The sequence below is a fragment of the Oryx dammah genome, unplaced genomic scaffold (assembly GCF_014754425.2).
Source record: "Oryx dammah isolate SB20612 unplaced genomic scaffold, SCBI_Odam_1.1 HiC_scaffold_14, whole genome shotgun sequence".
In the NCBI taxonomy this organism is placed as follows: Eukaryota; Metazoa; Chordata; class Mammalia; order Artiodactyla; family Bovidae; genus Oryx; species Oryx dammah.
Genome location: NW_024070198.1, coordinates 19,412,946 through 19,436,477, shown reverse-complemented (window position 1 = coordinate 19,436,477; position 23,532 = coordinate 19,412,946). Strand labels below are relative to the sequence as shown.

Sequence of the window (23,532 nt, the reverse complement as noted above, 5' to 3'; positions counted from 1 at the left end):
TCAGGTGACTCTTGATGAATTGTCCACAGTTTACTGTGATCCACACAGTCAAAGGCTTTGGCCAATAAAGCAGAAGTAGATGTTTTTTTGGAACTTTCTTGCTTTTTCGATGATCCATTGGATGTTGGCAATTTGATCTCTGGTTTCTCTGCCTTTTCTAAATCCAGCTTGAACATCTGGAAGTTCATGGTTCACGTATTGCTGAAGCCTGGCTTGGAGAATTTTGATCATTCCTTTACTGGTGTGTGAGATGAGTGCAATTGTGCGGTAGTTTGAGCATTCTTTGGCATTGCCTTTCTTTGGGATTGGAATGAAAACTGACCTTTTCCAGTCCTGTGGCCACTGCTGAGTTTTCCAAAGTTGCTGGTACATTGAGTGCAGCACTTTCACATCATCATCTTCCAAGATCTGAATAGCTCACCTGGAATTCCATCACCTCGCTAGCTTTGTTCATAGTGATGCTTTCTAAGGCCAACTTGACTTCACATTCCAGGATGTCTGGGTCTAGGTGAATGAGCACACCATCGTGATTATCTTGGTCATGAAGATCTTTTTTTGTACAGTTCTTCTGTGTATTCTTGCCACCTCTTCTTAATATCTTCTGCTTCTGTTAGGTCGATACCATTTCTGTCCTTTATTGAGCCCATCTTTGCATGAAATGTTCCCTTGGTATCTCTAATTTTCTTGAAGAGAGCTTTAGTTTTTCCCATTCCTTTGTTTTCCTCTATTTCTTTGCATTGATCACTGAGAAAGGCTTTCTTATCTCTCCTTGTTATTCTTTGGAACTTTGCATTCAGATGCTTATATCTTTCCTTTTCTCCTTTGCTTTTTGCTTCTCTTCTTTTCACAGCTATTTGTAAGGCCTCCCCAGACAGCCCTTTTGCTTTTGTGCATTTCTTTTCCATGGGGATGGTCTTGATCCCTGTCTCCTGTACTAAGTCACCAACCTCCGTCCATAGTTCATCAGGCACTCTGTCTATCAGATCTAGTCCCTTAAATCTATTTCTCACTTCCACTGTATAGTCATAAGGGATTTGATTTAGGTCATACTTGAATGGTCTAGTGGTTTTCCCTGCTTTTTTCAATTTTTCCCTACTTTCTTAAATTCAGAGCCCTTCCGAATTTGGCAATAAGGAGTTCATGAGGCACAGTCAGCTCCCAGTTTTGTTTTTGCTGACTGTATAGAGCTTCTCCATCTTTGGCTGCAAAGAATATAATCAATCTGATTTCAGTGTTGACCATCTGGTGATGTCCGTGTGTAGAGTCTTCTCTTGTGTTATTGGAAGAGGGTGTTTGCTATGACCAGTGTGTTCTCTTGGCAAAACTCTATTAGCCTTTGCCCTGCTTCATTCCGTATTCCAAGGCCAAATTTGCCTGTTACCCCAGGTGTTTCTTGACTTCCTACTTTTGCATTCCAGTCCCCTGTATTGAAAAGGACATCTTTTTTGGGTATTAGTTCTAAAAGCTCTTGTAGGTCTTCATAGAACCATTCACCTTCAGCTTCTTCAGTGTTACTGGTTGGGGCATAGACTTGGATTACTGTGATATTGAATGGTTTGCCTTGGAAATGAACAGAGATCATACTGTCATTTTTGACATTGCATCCAAGTACTGCATTTTGGAGTCTCTTGTTGACCATGATGGCTACTCCATTTCTTCTAAGGGATTCCTGCCCACAGTAGTAGATATAATGGTCATCTGAGTTAAATTCACCCATTCCAGTCCATTTTAGTTCGCTGATTCCTAGAATGTCAACGTTCACTCTTTCCATCTCCTGTTTGACTACTTCTAATTTGTGTTGATTCATGGACCTAACATCATAGGTTCCTATGCAATATTGCTCTTTACGGTATTGGACCTTGTTTCTATCACCAGACACATACACAACTGGGTATTGTTTTTTTGCTTTGGCTCCATCCCTTCATTCTTTCTGGAGTTATTTCTCCAGTGATCTCCAGTAGCATATTGGGCACCTACTGACCCGGGGAGTTCCTCTTTCAGTATCCTATCATTTTGCCTTTTCATACTGTTCATGGGGTTCTCAAGGCAAGAATACTGAAGTGGTTTGCCATTCCCTTCTCCAGTGGACCACATTCTGTCAGACCTCTCCACCATGACCCTCCTGTCTTGGGTGGCCCCACACGGCATGGCTTAGTTTCATTGAGTTAGACAAGGCTGTGGTCTGTGTGATTAGATTGACTGGTTTCTGTGATTATGGTTTGTGTGTCTGCCCTCTGATGCCTCCTACCGTCTTCCTTGGGTTTCTCTTACCTTGGACATGGGGTATCTCTTCTCAGCTGCTCCAGCAAAGCACAACCGCTGCTCCTTACCTTGGACGAGGGGTATCTCCTCACTGCCGCCCCTCCTGACCTGAACGTGAAGTAGCTCCTCTCGGCCCTCCTGTGCCTGCACAGCCACCTTTCCTTGGACATGGGGCAGTGATTTTAGAGCCCAAGAAATAAAATCTGCCACTATTTCCATTTTTTCTCCATCTATTTGCGATGAAGTGATTGGACTGGAATGTTTTTTTTTTTTTCTATTTCAGTGTATTCTTTTTTTTAAATATTTTAATTTTACTTTACTTTACAGTATTGTATTGGTTTTGCCATACATTGACATGAATCCACCACGGGTGTATACAAGCTAAGCCAGCTTTTTCACTCTCCTCTTTCACCTTCATCAAGAGGCTCTTTAGTTCCTCTTTGCTTTCTGTGATAAGGGTGGTATCATATACATATCTGAGGTTATTGATATTTTCCTGGCAATCTTGATTCCAGCTTGTGCTCATCCAGCCTGGCATTTTGCATGATATACTCTGCATATAAATTAAATAAGCAGGGTGACAATATACAATCTTGACATACCTTTGCCAATTTTGAATATTTCCACTGTTCCATGTCTGGTTTCAACTGTTGTTTCTTGACCTGCATACAGGTTTCTCAGGAGGCAAGTTAAGGTAGTCACAACAAGAGAAGTCACTGCAATGAAAAGCAATGAGAAGCCTGTGCACCACAACAAAATAGACTAGGATTTCAAAAATAGCTTACTGTTTATGGTTTGGGCTTCCCTGGTGGCTCAGATGGTAAAGAATCTGCATGCAGTGCAGGGGACCTGGGTTAGGAAGATCCCCTGGAGAAGGGCATGACAACCCACTCCAGTATTCTTTCCTAGAGAATTCCCATGAACAAAGGAGCCTGGAGGGCTACATTCCATGGGGTCACAAAGGGTTGGACACAACTGAGCAACTGAGCACACATTAATGGCTTATACAAATAGTGCCTTTACGTTACATAACAAATCTGATAGCTCAGTAATGACCTTAGGGGCATGAGCTCGTCTCATCTTCCTGTTCACCATCTTTAGTATGTAAGACTTTTGCCCTTGTGCTTTTTGAGTCATTGCCACAAAATGGCTATTATAACTTTGGGCCTTTTGTTATATTTCAGGCATAAAGAATAGAAAGGACTAAAATGCTCAAGGAAAAAAAACTGTTTTTTCTTAGTGAGGTTCTCTCTTTTGATTTGGCCAGGGAACCCCCTAGGGATATATGCCTACAGTGCATTGGCCAGAAATATGTTACATGGCTACTTGTGACTTTCAAGGAAACCTTGGGAATTGTATGTTTTGGCTCTTCAGTCTCTATAGTAGAGGAAGCAAAGGTGAATATACTGTGTTTAGGATATAAGTCAGCTAGTCAACAATGTTTGCTTTCGTCAGTGGTTCAAAGGATTTAACGATGCACTGTATTTTAAAAATTTTATGGAGTATAATTTAAATAAATGGTATTTATTATTTCTCTTAACTTCAATTATGATCTTGTAAACTAGAGTTATTTTTGATTTTACTCTAATTTTATATTCAAGGCTCAGAATATCTTTGAGATTAGTTACTTACCTGATTGTTAAATGAGTTCATCTTGTCGCCTACATCGTAGAAATTAGTATAAATATGTTTATGTATAAATATTGCATTATTTCCAACCAGCTTCTGTGTTTTTTATCTAAAGGGAGTGAGCACTATTCTCACACTTGGGTAATCTTTGTGAACCATACATCCTAATGCTCAATTGTCATGAGTTTGTTTTTATATCTGAGCTTCTCTTTTAGGGCTCTTTTGATATGTTTGAAAATCTTTTGCGCAGAATGACGGCCCACCATTCATGTCTCCTGCCTTGTTTTCTCTTAGGTGTCAATGATATCACTTAAAGAGCCAAATCTTTCCTATAGGTACTATTGACGTGGGCATTAGTTTTTCTTTTCCGAAGCCATAGGTGTCAACAGTTTTTTTTTTTTTTAATTTTTAGCATTTTCTCCCTAAAATCCTTCTGTTTGTTATGTAAAACTTGAAAGTTTCTCGAGTTACCTTTCAGATTGCTACATGACAATGACCTTCATAGTCACTAGTATTCAGGCAAGATGGTATTATTTTTCCCCATGGTAAAAGATGTAAAGAAAAGGCCCTGGTTTCAAATAATGAAGTCATTCTTCATTAAAAAAAAATGCCCCAGGAGGTAGATAATTCCTGGAGGTGAGCTGAGAAGGGGAACCAAGGTGTGAGAATCTTAAATGAGGTCAGAGAAAACTAAGAAACAGAAATCTCCAAAGATTTTGGAAACGACCAGAGGAATTTTTAGGATGCATTGTGAAGTGGGAGACACTTCAGGTTTATTATTTCTGAATCTTTTCATTTTGATGAAAATGTAGTAGTTTACAAATTCTGTCATATTGGGTGAAGCAGGACTTTGTGTATATAGTTTCTGTTTGTTTGTTTGTTTTTGCTGCCTGCCTTCCTTCTTTTTTTTTTTTTTAGACATTGTTCGAAGTGATGTTGCCTTGGATAAACAGAAAGGCTGCAAGATTGCCCAGCACCCTGATGTTATGCTGGAGCTCCAACGGGAGAAGGCAGCTCAGATGCATCTGGTTCTTCTAAAGGAGCAATTCTCCAATACTTACAGTAATCTTATATTAACAGGTAAGGATATTGGGGTCGGCTGAAATCTTAGAGCACTGTAGATTGATGGTCTCCATTGGTTAGCAGCTTGATGCTTGGGAGACACTAAAGTGGGATTCAGATGATCTGTCTGTCTCTTTCCACATATCCTTTTTAAAATCATGATGAGTATTCATATAAAATATTTATTATATTTTGCAGATGTATTTTCACTTGAGGCTATGGGTGGTTTGGCATGTGTGTTCTCAAAAGAAGGACCAATGAAAACCTAATGAAGCCTTGTAAAAATATGACTTTTTAGATGTGTGCCAATAGATTTGAGAGAATTACTAAATTTGGTGTCTAAGAAGCAGCTATTTTCCTCTTTCTGTGTATGCCCTTTCTGTGAACCCAGTGAATATAAAGATGAAATGTAAAAGAGATAATGATCCACAGGCAGAGCTGAGAATGTTCTATTTTTGGGAGAGTTTGAAACTATCTAGGGAATTTGATTTTCTTTTTAAGAGCAAAGAGGCAATAAGACTGAGCCATATTCACTTACTTCCTTGGTTCTAGGAGGGAAGGAATATGTGTGAAAGTTTAAAGGAGAAACAACTTTTTGCGGGGCTGCTGCAAACTTTGCTAGTAAAGAGCATGTGAGTTGCATGCCTTTGTCAAACTTTGGAAAAAATTCTTATAGCACACTATAGTGTGAGAATCATGAGGGACTTGTGATGAACTAAGAAGAGCAGTCTGAGTTACCTCCATTTTCCTAAGGGTACACAAGGCAGATCTGCATTATATTGATTCAGATAAACTTTAATAAATCAAAGTGTATGTATTTTCTTGTTTATGAATATTAAAAATAAAAAGATGCAGTGTCTGATGAGCAATGAACATCTCACACTTACTTTTGTAAGCTCCAAGTTAGGAAAATTTAAAAATTTTTTACAAACTTGCTGGCATTTCACCAGGAATTACTGAGTGGCAACCAAGTTGTTTTGCTTTTGAAAAAGTGCAAGTCTCTACTAAGTTTCCATCTTGTAACTGGTGAAAAACCCAACAGCGTAAGATGAAAGCCAGATTTAAATGTGACTTTAGAGAGCAGAAAAGAGGATTATGGGTTTCATAAGTATAGGCCCTATTTTTTGTTCTTGGATAGGTCATTAAGGAGGGAAAACTTTAAAGTGATTTATGGCTAATAAATCCTAAATTGGTTAGTAAAACTATGTTTAAATTTAGATTTTGGAAAGATAATATTTTTCTCCAAATTTCTTTAGTCTACCTCAGATGTACAAATGTACATGTGTATAGTATTTTCTAATTCAGTTATTCTAACTTTTTAAGCATACATTAGAGAGGTCAAATCCTGTGTTCTTTAATGTGGCATAGAAAGAGCTTAGGGTAATTCTAATCCTAAACTGTGCATCCAGAGTGTGGCTTGAAGGCATATTATCTTTGAAAACACAAATGCTTTATTGAGTTCAATGGAATCTTTTTTAATTCTCAGTAACATAATCCCTTTGGATGTTTATTCACAGTTCAAACTGTTGGAATCAACATTGTCAACTTTTACCCTGACAACTTGCTTACTTTCTACTAAACAAACTTACCCTAGAGAAGAGCCTCTTTCCTGCTCTCACTTCTCCCAAGCTGCTTCAAAGAGCCCTCAGGCATTTTCCACATTTTTCACCCAAATGCCTGTGCAGAGGTGGTACCTTGCTGCAGACAGAGCATTTGGTGTGCCCTGGTTTGTTTACATGAAAGTTCGAAAGGTTTTGGTTCCAGGTGTTGGGAAGAGATGGAGTCATTTCGTTTTAGCACCAGTGGTAAAACTATTTTAATATCTTTTAACTAACTCTTTGATTTTACACAGTGTGGTTTTCTAATTGTTATGAAGTTTAATCCTTGATTTCTTGTATAAATTTTGAGAACATGGTCTCCAGACAGCTAAACATAATATTTAAACATAACTAAACTAACTTTTGTAAATATTTCCCTTTTCGGTGATGAATGTATATTGGTAAGGAGGGTGAGGTTGAAGGGGCAGAGACCTCTCAAATGAAGTGACTTTCTTTACCAACATTTTCAGAACACCTACCCTAGGATTTCTGCTTGGTGATGTTTCACTTATTTTGTATAACTGTGGCATAATGTTTGAAATATCTGCGATGAAAGTTTGTGGGAACAGGATGAGGAAACTGGGCCTCCAAAATCTCAGAAATAGATCACTCAACCTCTCTCCCCAACTATTTACAGAATTTCATGTATATGGGTAGCAGTGTATCATAATTGTTTCCTGCTGGTGGTCAGTTATTGGTATAGTCTTTATTTTTAAATTGGACAACTAAGATAACAGTAGAGGAAAAAATTAATAAAGTGATTCAAATGTCAGTATAGTAAGAAATTAATAAAGTGATGGAAATGACAGCTGCTTAAAAGTGTACTAAAAATGATGGCTATTGCCCCTACCTCACAATTAAGCCCTCATTCTTAGGTATTCCATCTAAGTTGATCATACTGACATCGTTGAGAGGTATGCCTTCATTCTAGCTCATGATCTCTCTTAAACAGCCATCCCTCAGATGACGGCAAATGATATTCTAGCTCTGAGGATCTTCTAAACAACCTTATGGTCCTAGTGACAACTCAGTTGATAGAAACAAGTAGTCCTCATTATATTTTTTAAAAACTGGATTGTATTTTTGCCTGATACTAAACATGTCTTAATATCTTCATGTGAATGATGTACATGGTATGGGAAATAATGTTAGCCTTACCTAATCTAGAGGGTTTTTGAAGTAAACTCTTAAGGTTGTATGAAGGTGATGGAGGAATTCCAGGAGAACTTTAGTGATAGAACTGTTTTAAATATGCTGTATTCTTTCACACTAACTCTTCAACACATGCATGTAATCTTGTCCTGTATTATTCTGTAGCTTCTTGAATCTGAAAGTATTAAATATCACTGTGCATGTTACTCAAGGAGTGATAAATGAAAGTGAAAGTTTGGTAGGTGACTTTAAGAAAGGGTAGGAATCATAACTTCTGTATCTTTGTGCTTTCATGATTCTTAATGTGATAATTTTCAGTGTTTGTTGAAAATGTTCTGCTGTATACACAATGAATAAATTCACTCAAAGACTACTTCTTAAGGGTTCATTTGGATGTCTGTTAGGTTTGAATAGGTTCACATATATTATTTGTCTCCCTTCCCTGGGCAAACCCCTCTCTTTTAACGTATAAATTGAACTTTAGTGGCAGATGCCTGTACTATAATCAAATGAAAACAGAAAATAAAAAGTTAAAAGCCAGCCTTAAGGGGCAATATGCTTTCTAGGATTTTGTTTAGAACATAAACTCCCAGAAGGCAAGGAATATCATGTTTGTGCAAATATGCATATTGTGCTGCATCCTGCATGGTGAGTAGAACATAGTGAATGATCCTGAAATGAAGTCAACTTTTGAAAAATTTATGTTGTAAAGTCATCTAGTCAGCTTTCATTTCCAAGCAGCCTGAAATATGTAGCCCTTGTAAATGGATGGCATTCGTCAAGATGCTTTCCAAAATTCTTTTTTGAGGACTCTTGTCATGTTATTCGGAGAAGGCAATGGCACCCCACTCCAGTACTCTTGCCTGGAAGGTCCCATGGATGGAGGAGCCTAGTGGGCTGCGGTCCATGGGGTTGCTAAGAGTTGGCACGACTGATTGACTTCACTTTCGCTTTTCACTTTCATGCATTGGAGAGGGCAATGGCACCCTACTCCGGTATTCTTGCCTGGAGAATCCCAGAGATGGAGGAGCCTGGTGGGCTGCCGTCTAAGGGGTCGCACAGAGTCGGACACGACTGAAGCGACTTAGCAGCAGCAGCAGCAGCAGTCATGTTATTGTCTGGTACTGTAGGTTTTGTACTTCTTTCTGTAATTAGATTTCAAAGTAGACTGGAATTCCTGTGGTTAGCTTTACTGTATTACTGTGAAAATGAATTGAGCAAAAGAAGCTCATACTTCCCTGTTATGGTCAATCTTTCTAACTTCAGCTGACCAAAGGGCCCAAATAAGTGGAATGAAAATTGTTCTTTCAGTTTTCAAAGGACAGGATCCAAATCTGTTTAATTACTTGCATTATATAGTATAGTACTGAGGGCTTCCCAGGTGGTGCTAATGGTAAAGAACCTACCTGCCAGGGCAGGAGATGTGAAATGTGGGCTCAGTCCCTGGTGGAAGATCCCCTGGAGGAGGACAGAGCAACCCACTTCAGTATTCTTGCCTGGAGAATCCCATGGATAGAGAAGCCTGGCAGGCTGCAGTCCACAGAATCTCAGAGTCAGACATGACTGAAGAGGCTGAGCACACATGCAAGCATGACTATTTCATAGTTGTTTAAGTGATCTTCTATTGCTAGGCATCAGTGGCATCTCTAATTTTTAATGATTATAAATAATGTTGTGATGAACAGCATTGAATATATATCTTTGTGCAATGCCTGTGAGTATGAGTGCTATGTCAAAGGAATGCACATTTAAATTTTTGATGCATTTAGTAAGTTGACTTTCAGAAAGGTCATGCTGGTTTATACAGTGTATGAGATAACTCATCATGTCTTTGCTTATACTGATTATTTTCCAATCTTTTATCTGTGTTACTGTAATAGAAAGTGATTGATATTGCATTGTTTTAAATTACATTTCATTGGTTAACCGGTGAGATTAATAATCTTTTTACATTGGTTGCCATTTTTATTTCTTCTGTGAATTGTACATTTCTTTAGCCTATGTTTTTAATTGAGTTGTTGGTCAATTTATTATTGAATAACAAGGTCATTTTTTTATATTAGGGATATTAATCTTTTGTTATGCATATTGCCAAAAATGTATTCTTGGACTTTTAAAATTTATCTTTGTCATATATATGACTAAGTGACTAATGCTTTCTTTCACTTTCACTAAGTATAGTTTTGTTGTTTTTTCATTTTGTTTTATTTTTTCTCTCTCTCCCTTTCTCTGTGTTTATCCTGACAGGCTAACAGTTTGAGGATTGTCTCTATCCTGCCCTTCGTGTTCCTACTCTAGAACTAGGTATTATAATGGAGTTTGGTTCTGCTCCCTAATGATATTGAGGATGTTGTACATCTAGTTCCTGGGCAGCTTAACCTGCCTGAGTTATGTACTTTGCTTTTTTCTTGGTGCTATTTTTGTGAATCTTTGTCTTGGAGTGTGTCAGAACTAGAAGAATAGTGTTCTGTTCTTATATTTGAATAATAAGATAATGAGTATGCAGATACTTCATAGTCAGAGATTTGTCTCACCTGTGTATAAATGAAGGAATCATAGTGATCCCTTGGTATAGAAATGTGTAAATGGTTAGGCAGCTTTTAATTCTACCTCCTGTATTGATTCAGCATGTGAGTTTTGAAATCAGATAATCTGAGTTTGATTCTGGAACAGCTACTTAACAGCTCCCTTACCTTGGGAAGTCTTTTAATCCTCTGTTTAGCTTTAATTTCCTCAAATGATTGTATCTTACATACTTTAGAGACTTGTTTGAAGATTAAATGAAGTTTTGTACATAATTCCTTAGCATAGTGCCTGAAACACAGTAAATATTCACTAAATGTTAGATTTTATTATTGTGATTAATCTTACAATGTTTTCAAATGCACATATTACTCTTGGGTAACTTTGTTGCTTTTGTGGTACTGAAATCTCTCTGCTTTAAGACGTCAATTGACACAGTATGGTAGGATAAAACTAATCAGAAACAGTTTTGAACTCTGCTATTAATTTATGGTAGTTTCATGATAAATCTCTTACCACTCTGAACCTTAGATTCTTAGTTGTCTAGGATGTGTATAATAATTAGTAAAATAAAGCATGAGACACTATGTCCCCTGGAAGATGAAAGTCTGAAAATGTGTCATATATGGGAAGTTTTGTTCAGAATGTTTTGATCAAGCATTTTGAGTTCTTTGAAAGCATGATACTAACTAGATGAATATTAGCTGGTATTAGAATTATCCTTGAATACCTGAAAATGAGGTATAATACCTCCTCTGAGGATGAGCAGAACATCAATTAGATGGTATTTTACATATTAAAATGAGCCCAGTGCTATTATCAAAACAGTGAGATATCTGCATAAAAGTCAGTGGCCATACATAAGTGCATAGTCATGAAGTTATGTAGCACATGATTAGAAGTTCCCCTTTTCTCCAGGTCTTTTTGGTTTTAAGTACAAATATACATACTCTGTTGCTTGTAAGTCCTTATATGAACTATTACATAAGTGAAGATTCTTTTTGAACTCAATTCTTACTACTATATTCAACAGACATAAATTACATTTCAGTAAATGTGATCAGGAAAAAAAGGTAACATAGGAGAAAAAGATATAATTGCAAAAACTGTTCATTTGTACATTACAACCATTGTACTGGCAATAGTACAGAGAATCACTAAAGAATATATATATTTTTAAAGTGGTCACATTCTGCTTCTCTCAGAATTAAACTTGGGAGCATTGATTGATTTCTGTTCCAAGTTGGTGGAATCTTTGTCTTTATGAATCACAGAGTGAACTTCCTTGTTTTCAGGAGTCTTTGTGTTAGGAGACTTGAGGAGATGATGATTACTTCCTGCTTTTCACCCATATTCTATAAAAGATGATGTTGGAAGGAGTCCTTTGAATTTATTTATACATTAGCTCTCCTATTTTCTTACTATGAGAAGCAGTTTCTCATAGGTTCCTTCATTTAGGTTGATGGCATCACATCAAAGCATAATTAAATAAAATGCAGATGGTGATTGCAGCCATGAAATAATTAAAAGATGCTTACTCCTTGGAAGAAAAGTTATGACCAACCTAGATAGCATATTCAAAAGCAGAGACATTACTTTGCCAATAAAGGTCCGCCTAGTCAAGGCTATGGTTTTTCCAGTGGTCATGTATGGATATGAGAGCTGGGCTGTGAAGAAAGCTGAGTGCCGAAGAATTGATGCTTCTGAACTGTGATGTTGGAGAAGACTCTTGAGAGTCCCTTGGACTTCAAGGAGATCCAACCAGTCCATTCTAAAGGAGATCGGTCCTGGGTGTTCTTTGGAAGGAATGATGCTAAAGCTGAAACTCCAGTACTTTGGCCCCCTCATGTGAAGAGTTGACTCATTGGAAAAGACTCTGATGCTGGGAGTGATTGGGGGCAGGAGGAGAAGGGGACGACAGAAGATGAGATGGCTGGATGGCATCACTGGCTCGATGGACATGAGTTTGAGTGAACTCTGGGCATTGGTGATGGACAGGGAGGCCCGGGGTGCTGCGATTCATGGGGTCACAAAGAGTTGGACACGACTGAGTGACTGAACTGAACTGAACTGAATTTTTTTGGATGGTGAATTAAGTGTGGATAGCCCTCTGCAAATCTGGTTGAATCCAACAGGGGATAGCCCTCTGCAAATCTGGTTGAATCCAACAGTGGATTTTAGCGTATTTAGGTCAGTGATCTCTAAGGTCCAGGTAGATGTGGCAAAGGATGTATAGGCGCTCCAGGCTATGTATGAAGAAATCCGTCGAGTCGAGATTTTCTGATTACTAGACAGTTAACTTGTCAGAAGATTATTAATTTTATACATTTTAAAATTCTGAGAATAGCGTGAGAATTTTCCTATTTGAGAGGAAGTGACAATGTTCCATCATCTGTTAGTTTAAGCATATTTAAACATATTGCAGTTCAATGTGCACAGCCAAGTGGACTTAAAGGGACTTTTGAAAAGAAACATAATTAAATATAATTCTATTAAAAATAATGCCAGCACGAAGCAACAGCAAGAAAATTGAAAAACTGAGAGTTCACCTTTTAGTAAAAACTTTGTCAGCCACAGAATGCAGTAAACATGATCTGGCAATATACTGTCCAAAAAAAAAGTGCCTGAATTATCAAGAAGACTATTTGAAAATCAAATTTGCATGTTATTTTTAACAATATGTGTTATTGAAAGTTTATATAATGCCCAGAAATTATTATTAATACTATTTTAAGAATCGGAACAAAAAGGTGTTTGAATCATTGTTTTAAAAAAACACAAAAAACATTGTTGATGAATTTTTCTATTTTGATCTATGTTTTATAATGTAACTAAAATATTACTGCAATTGGTGCATAAGTAGTATATGTATGTATCACATATATGTAATTTTATGTTACATTTGGATTATTTGTGATAAAAATATTTTACTGGTATGAAATAAAAAATGTAGGGACCAGAAACCTGTGAAGTCGTCTGTTCCTCACAGGAGTATAGGAAACTAGATATGATAGGAACCTTAGGGTTAAACAAACCTAGGATTTGATCCTGCACTTACCATGTACTAGTGTGAACTTAGGTAAATTACTTAATTTCATTCCCATTTGTAAAATAGGGAAAATAATATCTTACATAGTTTGTGAGGACTGGATTAATTTAATGTTATAAGTTCTTAATACAGAACAATATGCTCAATGAATGTTAGTTATTTTTGTTATTATTATAATTATTATATTATTATTAATAAAGAGATTGTCCTTTTGGGAATCTTCCATAAATAAGCTTATGTCTAAGGTACTGTCACAATGCAAAGTGAGAGGAACTAAATAGATTCCAAAAGAAGTAAGTCCTTGAGTTTTATGATTATTGTCAGAAGTAAAGTTTGCTGTGCATTTGTTTTGTGTGTGTTGTGCGTGTGTGTGTATAAGTGTCTAGATTTTGGAGGAAGTAGAGCGTTTATTGTAGAGATTATAAAGGCAAGAGCACATGAACACACTTGCCCACTTGCCACACTTCTTCCCCAGAGCAGCTCTTTTCTCTGTTGGGGTTCTAAAGAGGAGAAATGCAGCTATTCTATAGTTTCTTGTCTTTGGATCATTTCCTTTGAATGTAATGACCTCAGCTGTTGTAGGTTACATGTTTCTTTTCTTAGTATGAATAAAAGTTGCAGATTTGCAGGTAAAGCTTCACACATAATCTGGGTAAGTGTGGAAGTAAGATGGGAGTAGGAAGTGATAAATTGTACTATGCAGGGAAAAATAGCATTTTGTTCATTTGAATAGACCTTTGATTGTCCTGTGACTTATGTTGTAAAATATATTGTTGTTACAGTGATTGATAGATGGTGCATTGAGGAGAAGATGTCAAAATTGAGAGATCTGGATTTCTTTTTGCTTTATGTGTATGCTTGGGGCAAGCTTCAGCTTTCTCATTCATAAATTTAGAATTATAGTATCTGCCTTTTGTCAATATTCTTTCAGCCCATGTCTAAACACCTATCATTAGTTAGAGCCATGCTAACCATGGGATCTGTGGATGATAAGACATGGTCTGATTCCTGCCCTCCCTGGAAATGTAGTCCAATAAGAAGATAAACAGGCAGACAATTATGGCTCACTGTGGTTAGGTCTGTATTAAAGGAATAGGAGTGTGAACTGACCGAGAATCAGAGGGGCTTTTATGAAGGAAATGGTGCTAATGATCTCTAAGTTTCCTACTTTTATTTTAAAATTCTGGTTAGCATGTGCTTCAGAAATTAATCTTTGGCAAACTGAAAGGGATTGGGACAGGAGGAGTTTTCTTCAAATTTGTTGATAGCCTCTGATGCTTTCAAAAGTAATTTAATCCATTTGAGTTTATTTTTGTGTATGATTTTAGAGACTGTCTTAATTTCATTTTTTTACATATGGTTGTCCAGTTTTCCCAGCACCATTTACTGAAGACACCTGCCTTTTTTTCATTATATTGTCTTGCCTCCTTTGTCTTAGATTAATTGACCATAGGAAAGTGAAAGTAAAAGTGAAGTTGCTCAGTCGTGTCCTACTCTTTGCAACTCCATGGACTGTAGCCTACCACGCTCCTCTGTCCATGGGATTTTTCCAGGCAAGAGTATTGGAGTGGGCTGCCATTTCCTTCTGCAGAGGATTTTCTTGACCCAATGATCGAACCCGACTCTTCCGCATTGTAGGCGGACGCTTTACTGTCTGAGCTACCAGGGAAGGTGTGTGGGTTTATTTCTGGGCTTTCCTTCCTGTTCCTTTGATCCATGTATCTGTTTTTGTGCCAGTATCATACTGTTTTTATTACTTTAGCTTTTTAGTATAGTCTGAAGTCAAGAGAGCCTGATTCCTTCAGCTCCATTTTTCTTTCTCAAGATTCTTTTGGCTATTCAGGGTCTTTTGTGTCTCCCTACAAATTTTAAAAACTAAAAACTTTTTTCTAGTTCTGTGAAAAATGACACTGGTAATTTGAAAGACCTAAATAAATATAACAGATACTGTAAAACTCTTAGAAAAACAGGTAGAACATACTTTGACAGAAATTGCAGCAATATCTTTCTTGTTTCATCTTTTAGAGTAATAGAAATAAAAACAAAAAGAAACAAATGGGACCTAATCAAACTCAAAAATTTTTGCACAGAAATAGAAACCATAAACAAAATGAAAAGGCAACCCACAGAATGGGAGAAAGTATTTGCAAATGATGCAACTGAAAAGGGGTTAATCTCAGAAATTTACAAACAGTTCATGCAGCTCAGTGTTAAAAAAAACAACCCAATCAAAAAATGGGCAGAAGACCTAAACAGACCTTTCTCCAAAGAAGACATACAGATGGTCAACAGGCACATGAAGATGTTCAATATCTTTAATTACTCGAGAAATGCAAATTAATACTACAATGAGGTATCACCTCACACCAGTCAGAATGGCCATCATCAAAAAGTCTACAAACAATAAATGCTGGAGAAGGTGTGGAGATAAGAGAACCCTTCTACACTGTTGGTAGGAATGTAAATCAGTAATAGCCACTATGGAAAACAGTATGGAGGTCCCTCAAAAAGCTAAAATATAGAACTACTATGATCCAACAATTCTACGTGAAATATGTCAGGCAGAGAAAGACAAATATGATATTGCTTATATGCAAAATCTAAAATAAATGATACAAATGAACTTATTTACAGAACAGAAACAGACTCACAGACATAGGAAACACAATTATGGTTACCAAAGTGGGAAGGAGGGAGGGATAAATTGGAGTTTGGGATTGACATATATGCCCTACTATATTTAAGATAGATAGCCAACAAAAACCACCTAATAGCACAGGGAGCTCTGCTCAATATTCTGTAATAACCTAAATGGGCAAATAAAGGATAGGTCTATGTATATGTGTGGGCTTCCCTAGTGGCTCTGCTGGTAAAGAATCTGCCTGAAATGCAGGAGATCTGGGTTTGCTTCTTGGGTTGGGAAGATCCTCTGAAGAAGGGAATGGCTACCCACTCGAGTATTCTGGCCTGGAGAATTTCATGGACAGAGGAGCCTGGTGGGCTACAGTCCATGGGGTTGCAAAGAGTCAGATGACTGAGCGACTTTCACTTTCACTTCATGTATATGTATAGCTGAATCACTTTGCTGTATACCTGAACTAACAAAACATTGTAAACCAACTACAGTCCAGTGTAAAATAAAAATTAAACAAAAGAATAGTTTATAGGTAACATATCTTATTTTTTAAAATTTAAATTTATTTATCTTAATTGGAGGCTAATTACTTTACAATGTTGTATTGGTTTTGCCATACATCAACATGAATCTGCCACGGGTGTACACGTGTTCCCAATCCTGAATCCCCCTCCCTCCTCCCTCCCCATACCATGCCTCTGGGTAATCCCAGTGCACCAGCCGCAAGCATCTTGTATCCTACATCGAACCTAGACTGGCGATTCATTTCTTATATGATATTATACATGTTTCAATGCCATTCTCCCAAATCTTATTTTTTGTACACTAAGTTTAGAGATATTATATGTAGGTACCTGTAGATATCATTTAGAATTAAAATTATTGAGCAACTTGGAGGATCTCAGTCTTTCTTCATTCTTGTTCTTTTTTCCTTACCTCTTTGTTTTGCATGATTGAGGATATACATTAGGCCCTCACCCTCTGCTTTCTCTCTTGAAGTTTTTTTAAGTTTGACTTAAAAATTTTTTTTAATTGGAGGATAATTACTCTACAATATTGTGTTGGTTTCTTCCATACAATGTGAATTAGTCATAGCTATATATATACATATATATCCCCTCCCTCTTGAGCCTCCCTCTTACCCCACCCTCATCCCACCTCTCTAGGTCATCACAGCACACCAGGCTGGGCTGTCACCAGAGAATATTAATTGGTGAGAACTCTCCCAAAGGCCTCCAAGTCAACACTAAGACCTGACTCCACAAAAGGCCAGCAAGCTCCAGTTCCCTTCAAGTTTTAATCCACCCTTATGGTTTGAACTGTCAGTAGAGGTTGAACTGTCCAAACCATTAATAAAGGAGAGAGAATAAAAATATCATTTTTATTGTCATCAGAATTCAAGTGGGTCCTGATTTGGGCCCTGTAGGTTATAAAATTTTATTTGCCCCCATTTAGACAAAGGATACAAAATTAGAAACTCAAAATTACACACAAAAGTTTATATGGAAAGGCAAGAGACTCAGAATAGCCGGTACAATACTGAGTAAGAACAAAGTTGAGGACAGATACCACCTGACTTCAAAACTTATTATAAAGCTATAGCAATCAAAATAATATAGTATTGGTGAAAGAATAAATAAATTAGATAATGAGACAGAATAGAGAGCCCAGAAATAGACCCATACAAATGTAGTCAATTGTTTGTTGACAAAGGAGGAAAGGAAATACAATGGATAATCATTGGTCTTTTCAATATACTGAGCTGAAACAATTGGACATCCATCCAGTCTAGAAACAGACCCTTCACTTTTCACAAAAGTCAACTCAATGAATCATAAACTTAAATGTAAAATGCTAAACTATGAAACTTCTAGAAGATAACACAGAAGAAAATCTAGGTGACCTTAGGTTTTGTCATGAGTTTTCAGATATATCAAAAGCATGATCCTTGAAATAAAAAATTAAAATCTGGACTCAAAAGTTTCTGTCCTTTGAAAGACATTATTAAGATAATGACTGTGTTGGTTCAGAACTATTCTGAATTCTTATTTTTAATTTGGAATAATATAAAATGATGTTTTATGTTTGTCCTGTCAGAAATTATTTTCCCTTTCTCCTTGCGATATGTATTACAAAAGGAAAGTTGCTGATCCTTTAAAAAATTATTAGAAATTTCTGTTTTATGAAAGGGAAAAAATGACCAATAAAGAAGACTTTAATGATGCTTTTAATGAATCTTTTGAATAATTTTAATAAGATCTTTTGGCTTCCCAATTCATTAATAAAGGAGAGACAGAATAAAAATATCATTTTTCATGTAAACAGAATTCAAGTAAAATGTTTATTTTATGCCTTACTTTCAATTGCCAATTTCTCTTTACCCTGAGTATATTTTCTCAAGATTACTATTTTCTTAATGCATTTTGTGAAAACATATACATTCTCATATAGATGAGTCTCACTTCCATAAATCTTCCCCTTTCCATTGCACTGAACCCACACTTTATGTTGGAAGAGAGGAGGAGGCTTGTTATTCTGTGTTCTTAAGGCAAGGACATGGTATACCTGTCAAGGATGGAGCTGTTGCACATACAGCCTGAGGAGTAGTTACCATATTTGTGCTATGGCTGCCTCTCCTGTCTCTTCAGAGAGGAATTTGGGCTGGAGAGCTGACCAGGAGCTGAGAATGCAATTTCCTTTTCAAGTGAACCTAGTTGAATGAAGATTATGTGCTAAGTAGGAAATAGGCCAGGAAGCCAATGCCAGGGAGCATGGTTTTTTCCTTTAAAATATCTTCAAGATTATATTCTCTTAGCAGGAAAAACCCCCAAACTAACACCTTTGTGTTTTTGAGTTAAATAATTCTATTTATGATGTTTTAGAGATGTTTACTGGTGACAGGCTAATTTGCTATCATATGAGTTCTGGAGAACAAATTGGTCTACCTTCCTTAAAGCTTTAAAAAATAGTTTAAAAAATTTATTGAATTATAGTTGACTTATAATGTTATAAGTTTCAAGTATACAACATAGTGATTAATAATTTTATAGATTACAAACCATAAAAAGTTATTATAAAATATTGACAAAATGCCTTGTGTTGTATAATACATCCTTGTGACTTATTTATAACTGCTAGTTTATACTTTTTAATTCCTTTCACCTATGTTGCCCATCCCTCTACCCCTCTCCCCACTGTGGTAATCACTAGTTTGTTCTCTGTATCTCTGAGTCTGTTTCTGTTTTGTTGTATTTATACATTTGTCTTGTTTTTAGATTCCACATATAAGCTATAACATACACTACTTGTCTTTCTTTATCTGATATATTTCATTAAGCATAATACTTGTAGGTCCATCCATGTTATTGCAAATTTCAAGATTTCATTCTTTTTATGGTTGAATAATATTCCATCACGTGGACATACTACATCTTCTTTATCTATTCATCTGTTGATGGGCACTTAGGTTGCTTCCATTTCTCAGATCAGTTCAGTCTCTCAGTTGTGTCTGACTCTTTGTGACCCCATGAATTGCACCATGCCAGGGCTCCCTGTCCATCACCAACTCCTGGAGTTCACTCAGACTCATGTCCATCGAGTCCGTGATGCCATCCAGCCATCTCATCCTCTGTCGTCCCCTTTTCCTCCTGCCCCCAATCCCTCCCAGCATCAGGGTCTTTTCCAATGAGACAACTCTTCACATGAGGTGGCCAAAGTACTGGAGTTTCAGCTTTAGCATCATTCCTTCTAAAGAAATCCCAGGGCTGATCTCCTTCAGAATGGACCGGTTGGATCTCCTTGACGTCCAAGGGACTCTCAAGAGTCTTCTCCAACACCACAGTTGAAAAGCATCAATTCTTCAGCGCTCAGCTTTCTTTACAGTCCAACTCTCACATCCATACATGACCACTGGAAAAACCATAGCCTTGACTAGATGGACCTTTGTTGGCAAACTAATGTCTCTGCTTTTGAATATGCTATCTAAGTTGGTCATAACTTTTCTTCCAAGGAGTAAGCATCTTTTAATTTCATGGCTGCAATCACCATCTGCAGTGATTTTGGAGCCCCCCAAAATAAAGTCTGACACTATTTCCACTGTTTCCCCATCTATTTCCCATGAAGTGATGGGACCAGATGCCATGATCTTCGTTTTCTGAATGTTGAGCTTTAAGCCAACTTTTTCACTCTCCACTTTCACTTTCATCAAGTCTTGGTTATTGTAAATAATGCTGCTGTGGTTAGTGGGATGCATATGTCTTTTTGAATTAAAGTTTTCCTTTTCTTTAGATAAATACCAAGCGGTGGAATTGCTGGATTATTTTACAGATTTTTAAACTTACTTTCCCCCTGTCCCTGTCACATTACTCTCTCCGGATCTGTAGTTTGTCATACTCCATATGAGTAAAATAACAGAACTTGATTTCTGTGGGAGCTCACACAACCAGTGTCATCTGGTAGTGATGTTTACTTTTATTTTTTCTAACTTAATTGTCTTATCTGTGATGATTCTACTTTTTAATGTGCTGGCTTTCCAGTGTATGGAAAATAAAATTTTTTTTCTGTCATCATCAACCTCCTAGTAGAATAAGTGAATGGGAGAAGAATAGAGCCCATGCTAGTTATGAAGATAAACTACATTCTGGAATATTTAGGGGATATTGAATTCTACCAGTTTTGTTCTATTTTTTTTCCCTTGAGAATAAATGGCAGTAAGTAGTCAGCCTCACATAGCACAAGAGATTCCTGTTTAGCATTATCATTCCATTCTTGGAGTCACCCATTTTTGTTTGGAAAATAATCCATTCCACTCTGTGCCAGTTGGGAATGACTCTTGTTTGCCTGGCTGAAGTCATCATTCCAGCATTTGGTACTCTAGGCAAGAATTCCAAGAAGCTCATAAAAGGCTATCCAGATAAACAGTTTTCCAAACCAAATTTATTGCTGAAAGTGTTATTGGGAATCAGACCAGCCTTGCAGTGTTATAGGTAAATAAACTGAAGCTACTTGTTCAAGGTCACGTAGTTGCCTAGGTAGGACTAAAATTCAGGCTTTGGATTTTTGCGTTCATTGCTATTTTCACTACACTTCAAAATACTTTTTCTCCTGGAAATTAAATAACTTCTGTCCAATTGGAAAAAATTATGCAGTTAAAGAATTAATTCACATATATACTCCAGAAGTTTTATTGAGGGCTGCTTTGACTAGTGTAGAAGTAGACACACAATATGGAGGTAAATACGTCACTGTTTTAGCCACAGATGAGCCAACTGTCTGTCTGTTGGTGCAACTGACAGATGCTTGACAACACAAGGAGGCTAAGCGCTCTCTCTCAGATGTGGTGATCCAGAGTACCTCTATCTGTGAATAGGGAAGTGGACCTTTTGCCTGAGTCTTGAAGGAAAAATATGAATTGTAAAATGCATGATAGGATGCAGGTTAACTTTATTGAAAATGTGACATCATTTAACCCTTTGTGGCCTAATAAAACTTTCAAGTCCCTGTAGTAAAGGCATCACTTACAAGAGCATCCAGTTTAAGAAACCACTTCAGACTGAGAGGATTAAGGCTATAGGATAAATTCAAGAGGGACTTTTAAAATTCTTCTTAGGTATTTTATTTTATTGGGCTGCGTGGTAATTGCTAATTGGATTACTTTTTAGGGTAAATGATTAGTTTTTAGGCATAGATAATGGAGAAAAACAATATTCTTCAGTTGTATGTTTGTATTTTTAATAGAATTATAATAGTTTACCTAGGTGAGAATACAAATTAGCTATGAAATATATAGAGAGAGTTTAGAAGAAATAGATTTCTAAATTTGAGGGGTATACATACCATGTTACTAAAATAAACTACTTTCCCCCTTCTAATTATAGTCTATTTTTCTTTCTTATGGGTTGCTACACATCACTTTCAGTTTACCCTCTCTTTTTAGTTTATGCCTGTTACTCCAAAGTTGCAAATTCATGTTTTGTACTTTTGTGCTAATCTCTCTGAACACAAGTAAGCTTTTTTTTTTCTCTTAAGATTTTTTTAATATAAATTTATTTGTTTTAATTGGAGGTTAATTACTTTACAATATTGTATTGGTTTTGCCATACATCAACATGAATCTGCCACAGGTATACACGTGTTCCCCATCCTGAACCCCCCTCCCTCCTTCCTCCCTGTACCATCCCTCTGGGTTGTCCCAGTGCACCAGCCCCAAGCAACCAGAATCATGCATTGAACCTGGACTGGCGAGCCTATTATACACAAGTAAGCTTTTAACAGATTCTCAGATACTCTTAGCATAGGTCTGTTTTCCATGTCTGTTTTTGTATCTCTGTATTTTTTTGTTCTCAGCTGTTTCCTTTCTTGTAGTTCAAAATGACAGTATTTTCTTTTCATTAGCTCTAAACTGTCTCTTAAAGAGGAGACATGCAATGTCATTGTCTACTTCAACTGTTTAGAATTTCATCTAGAGAGTAATATAGTTTGTTATATTTTAAAGGAGTTGTTGTTTTTCAGTCACTAAGTCATGTCAGACTCTTTGCAACCCCACGAACTGCAGCACACCGGGCTCCCCTGTCCTTCACTCCCCTGTCCTGGAGTTAGCTCAAATTCATGTCCATTGAGTTGGTGATGTTATCTAACCATCTCATCTTCTGCTGCCTTCTTCTCCTTTTGCCTTCAATCTTTCCCAATATTAGGGTCTTTTCCAGTGAATAGGCTCTTCACATCAGGTGGCCAAAGTACTGGGGCTTTAACTTCAGCATCAGGAGTTCCATATTTTTATGTCTTGTTTGAAAAAGCAAAATAGATTTAAGCTAATTAAGAAGTCTACTTACAGTTAGTCTTTTCTTATTTCTTGATGTAATATTAACATTTGTAGAAGTCTAGGCTTCAGCAATATGTGAACCATGAATTTCCAGATGTTCAAGCTGGTTTTAGAAAATGCAGAGGAACCAGAGATCAAATTGCCAACATCCAATGGATCATCAAAAAAGCAAAAGAGTTCCAGAAAAACATCTATTTCTGCTTTATTGACTATGCCAAAGCCTTTGACTGTGTGGATCACAATAAACTGTGAAAAATTCTGGAAGAGATGGGAATATCAGACCACCTGACCTGCCTCTTGAGAAACCTATATGTAGGTCAGGAAGCAACAGTTAGAACTGGACATGGAATAACAGACTGGTTCCAAATAGGAAAAGGAATACGTCAAGGCTGTATATTGTCACCCTGCTTATTTAACTTCTCTGCAGAGTACATCATAAGAAACGCTGGGCTGGAAGAAGCACAAGCTGGAATCAAGATTGCTGGGAGAAATATCAATAACCTCAGATACGCACATGACACCACCCTTATGGCAGAAAGTGAAGAGGAACTAAAAAGCCTCTTGATGAAAGTGAAAGAGGAGAGTGAAAAAGTTGGCTTAAAGCTCAACATTCAGAAAATGAAGATCATGGCATCTGGTCCCATCACTTCATGGGAAATAGATGGGGAAACAGTGGAAACAGTGTCAGACTTTATCTTTTTGGGGTCCAAAATCACTGCAGATGGTGATTGCAGCCATGAAATTAAAAGACGCTTACTCCTTGGAAGGAAAGTTATGACCAACCTAGATAGCATATTGAAAA

At 37.0% G+C, this 23,532-nt stretch overlaps 1 protein-coding gene across 1 annotated transcript in view; it reads left to right on the top strand.

The window, feature by feature from the left end:
• Positions 1-23,532, top strand: part of HPSE2 (heparanase 2 (inactive)) — a 702,164-nt gene that overhangs the window by 63,370 nt on the left and 615,262 nt on the right. Inside the window, exon 3 of the mRNA XM_040254194.1 lies at positions 4,810-4,971. Within this exon, the coding sequence (XP_040110128.1) occupies positions 4,810-4,971 (162 nt within the window). The remainder of the gene's footprint in view (positions 1-4,809; positions 4,972-23,532) is intronic.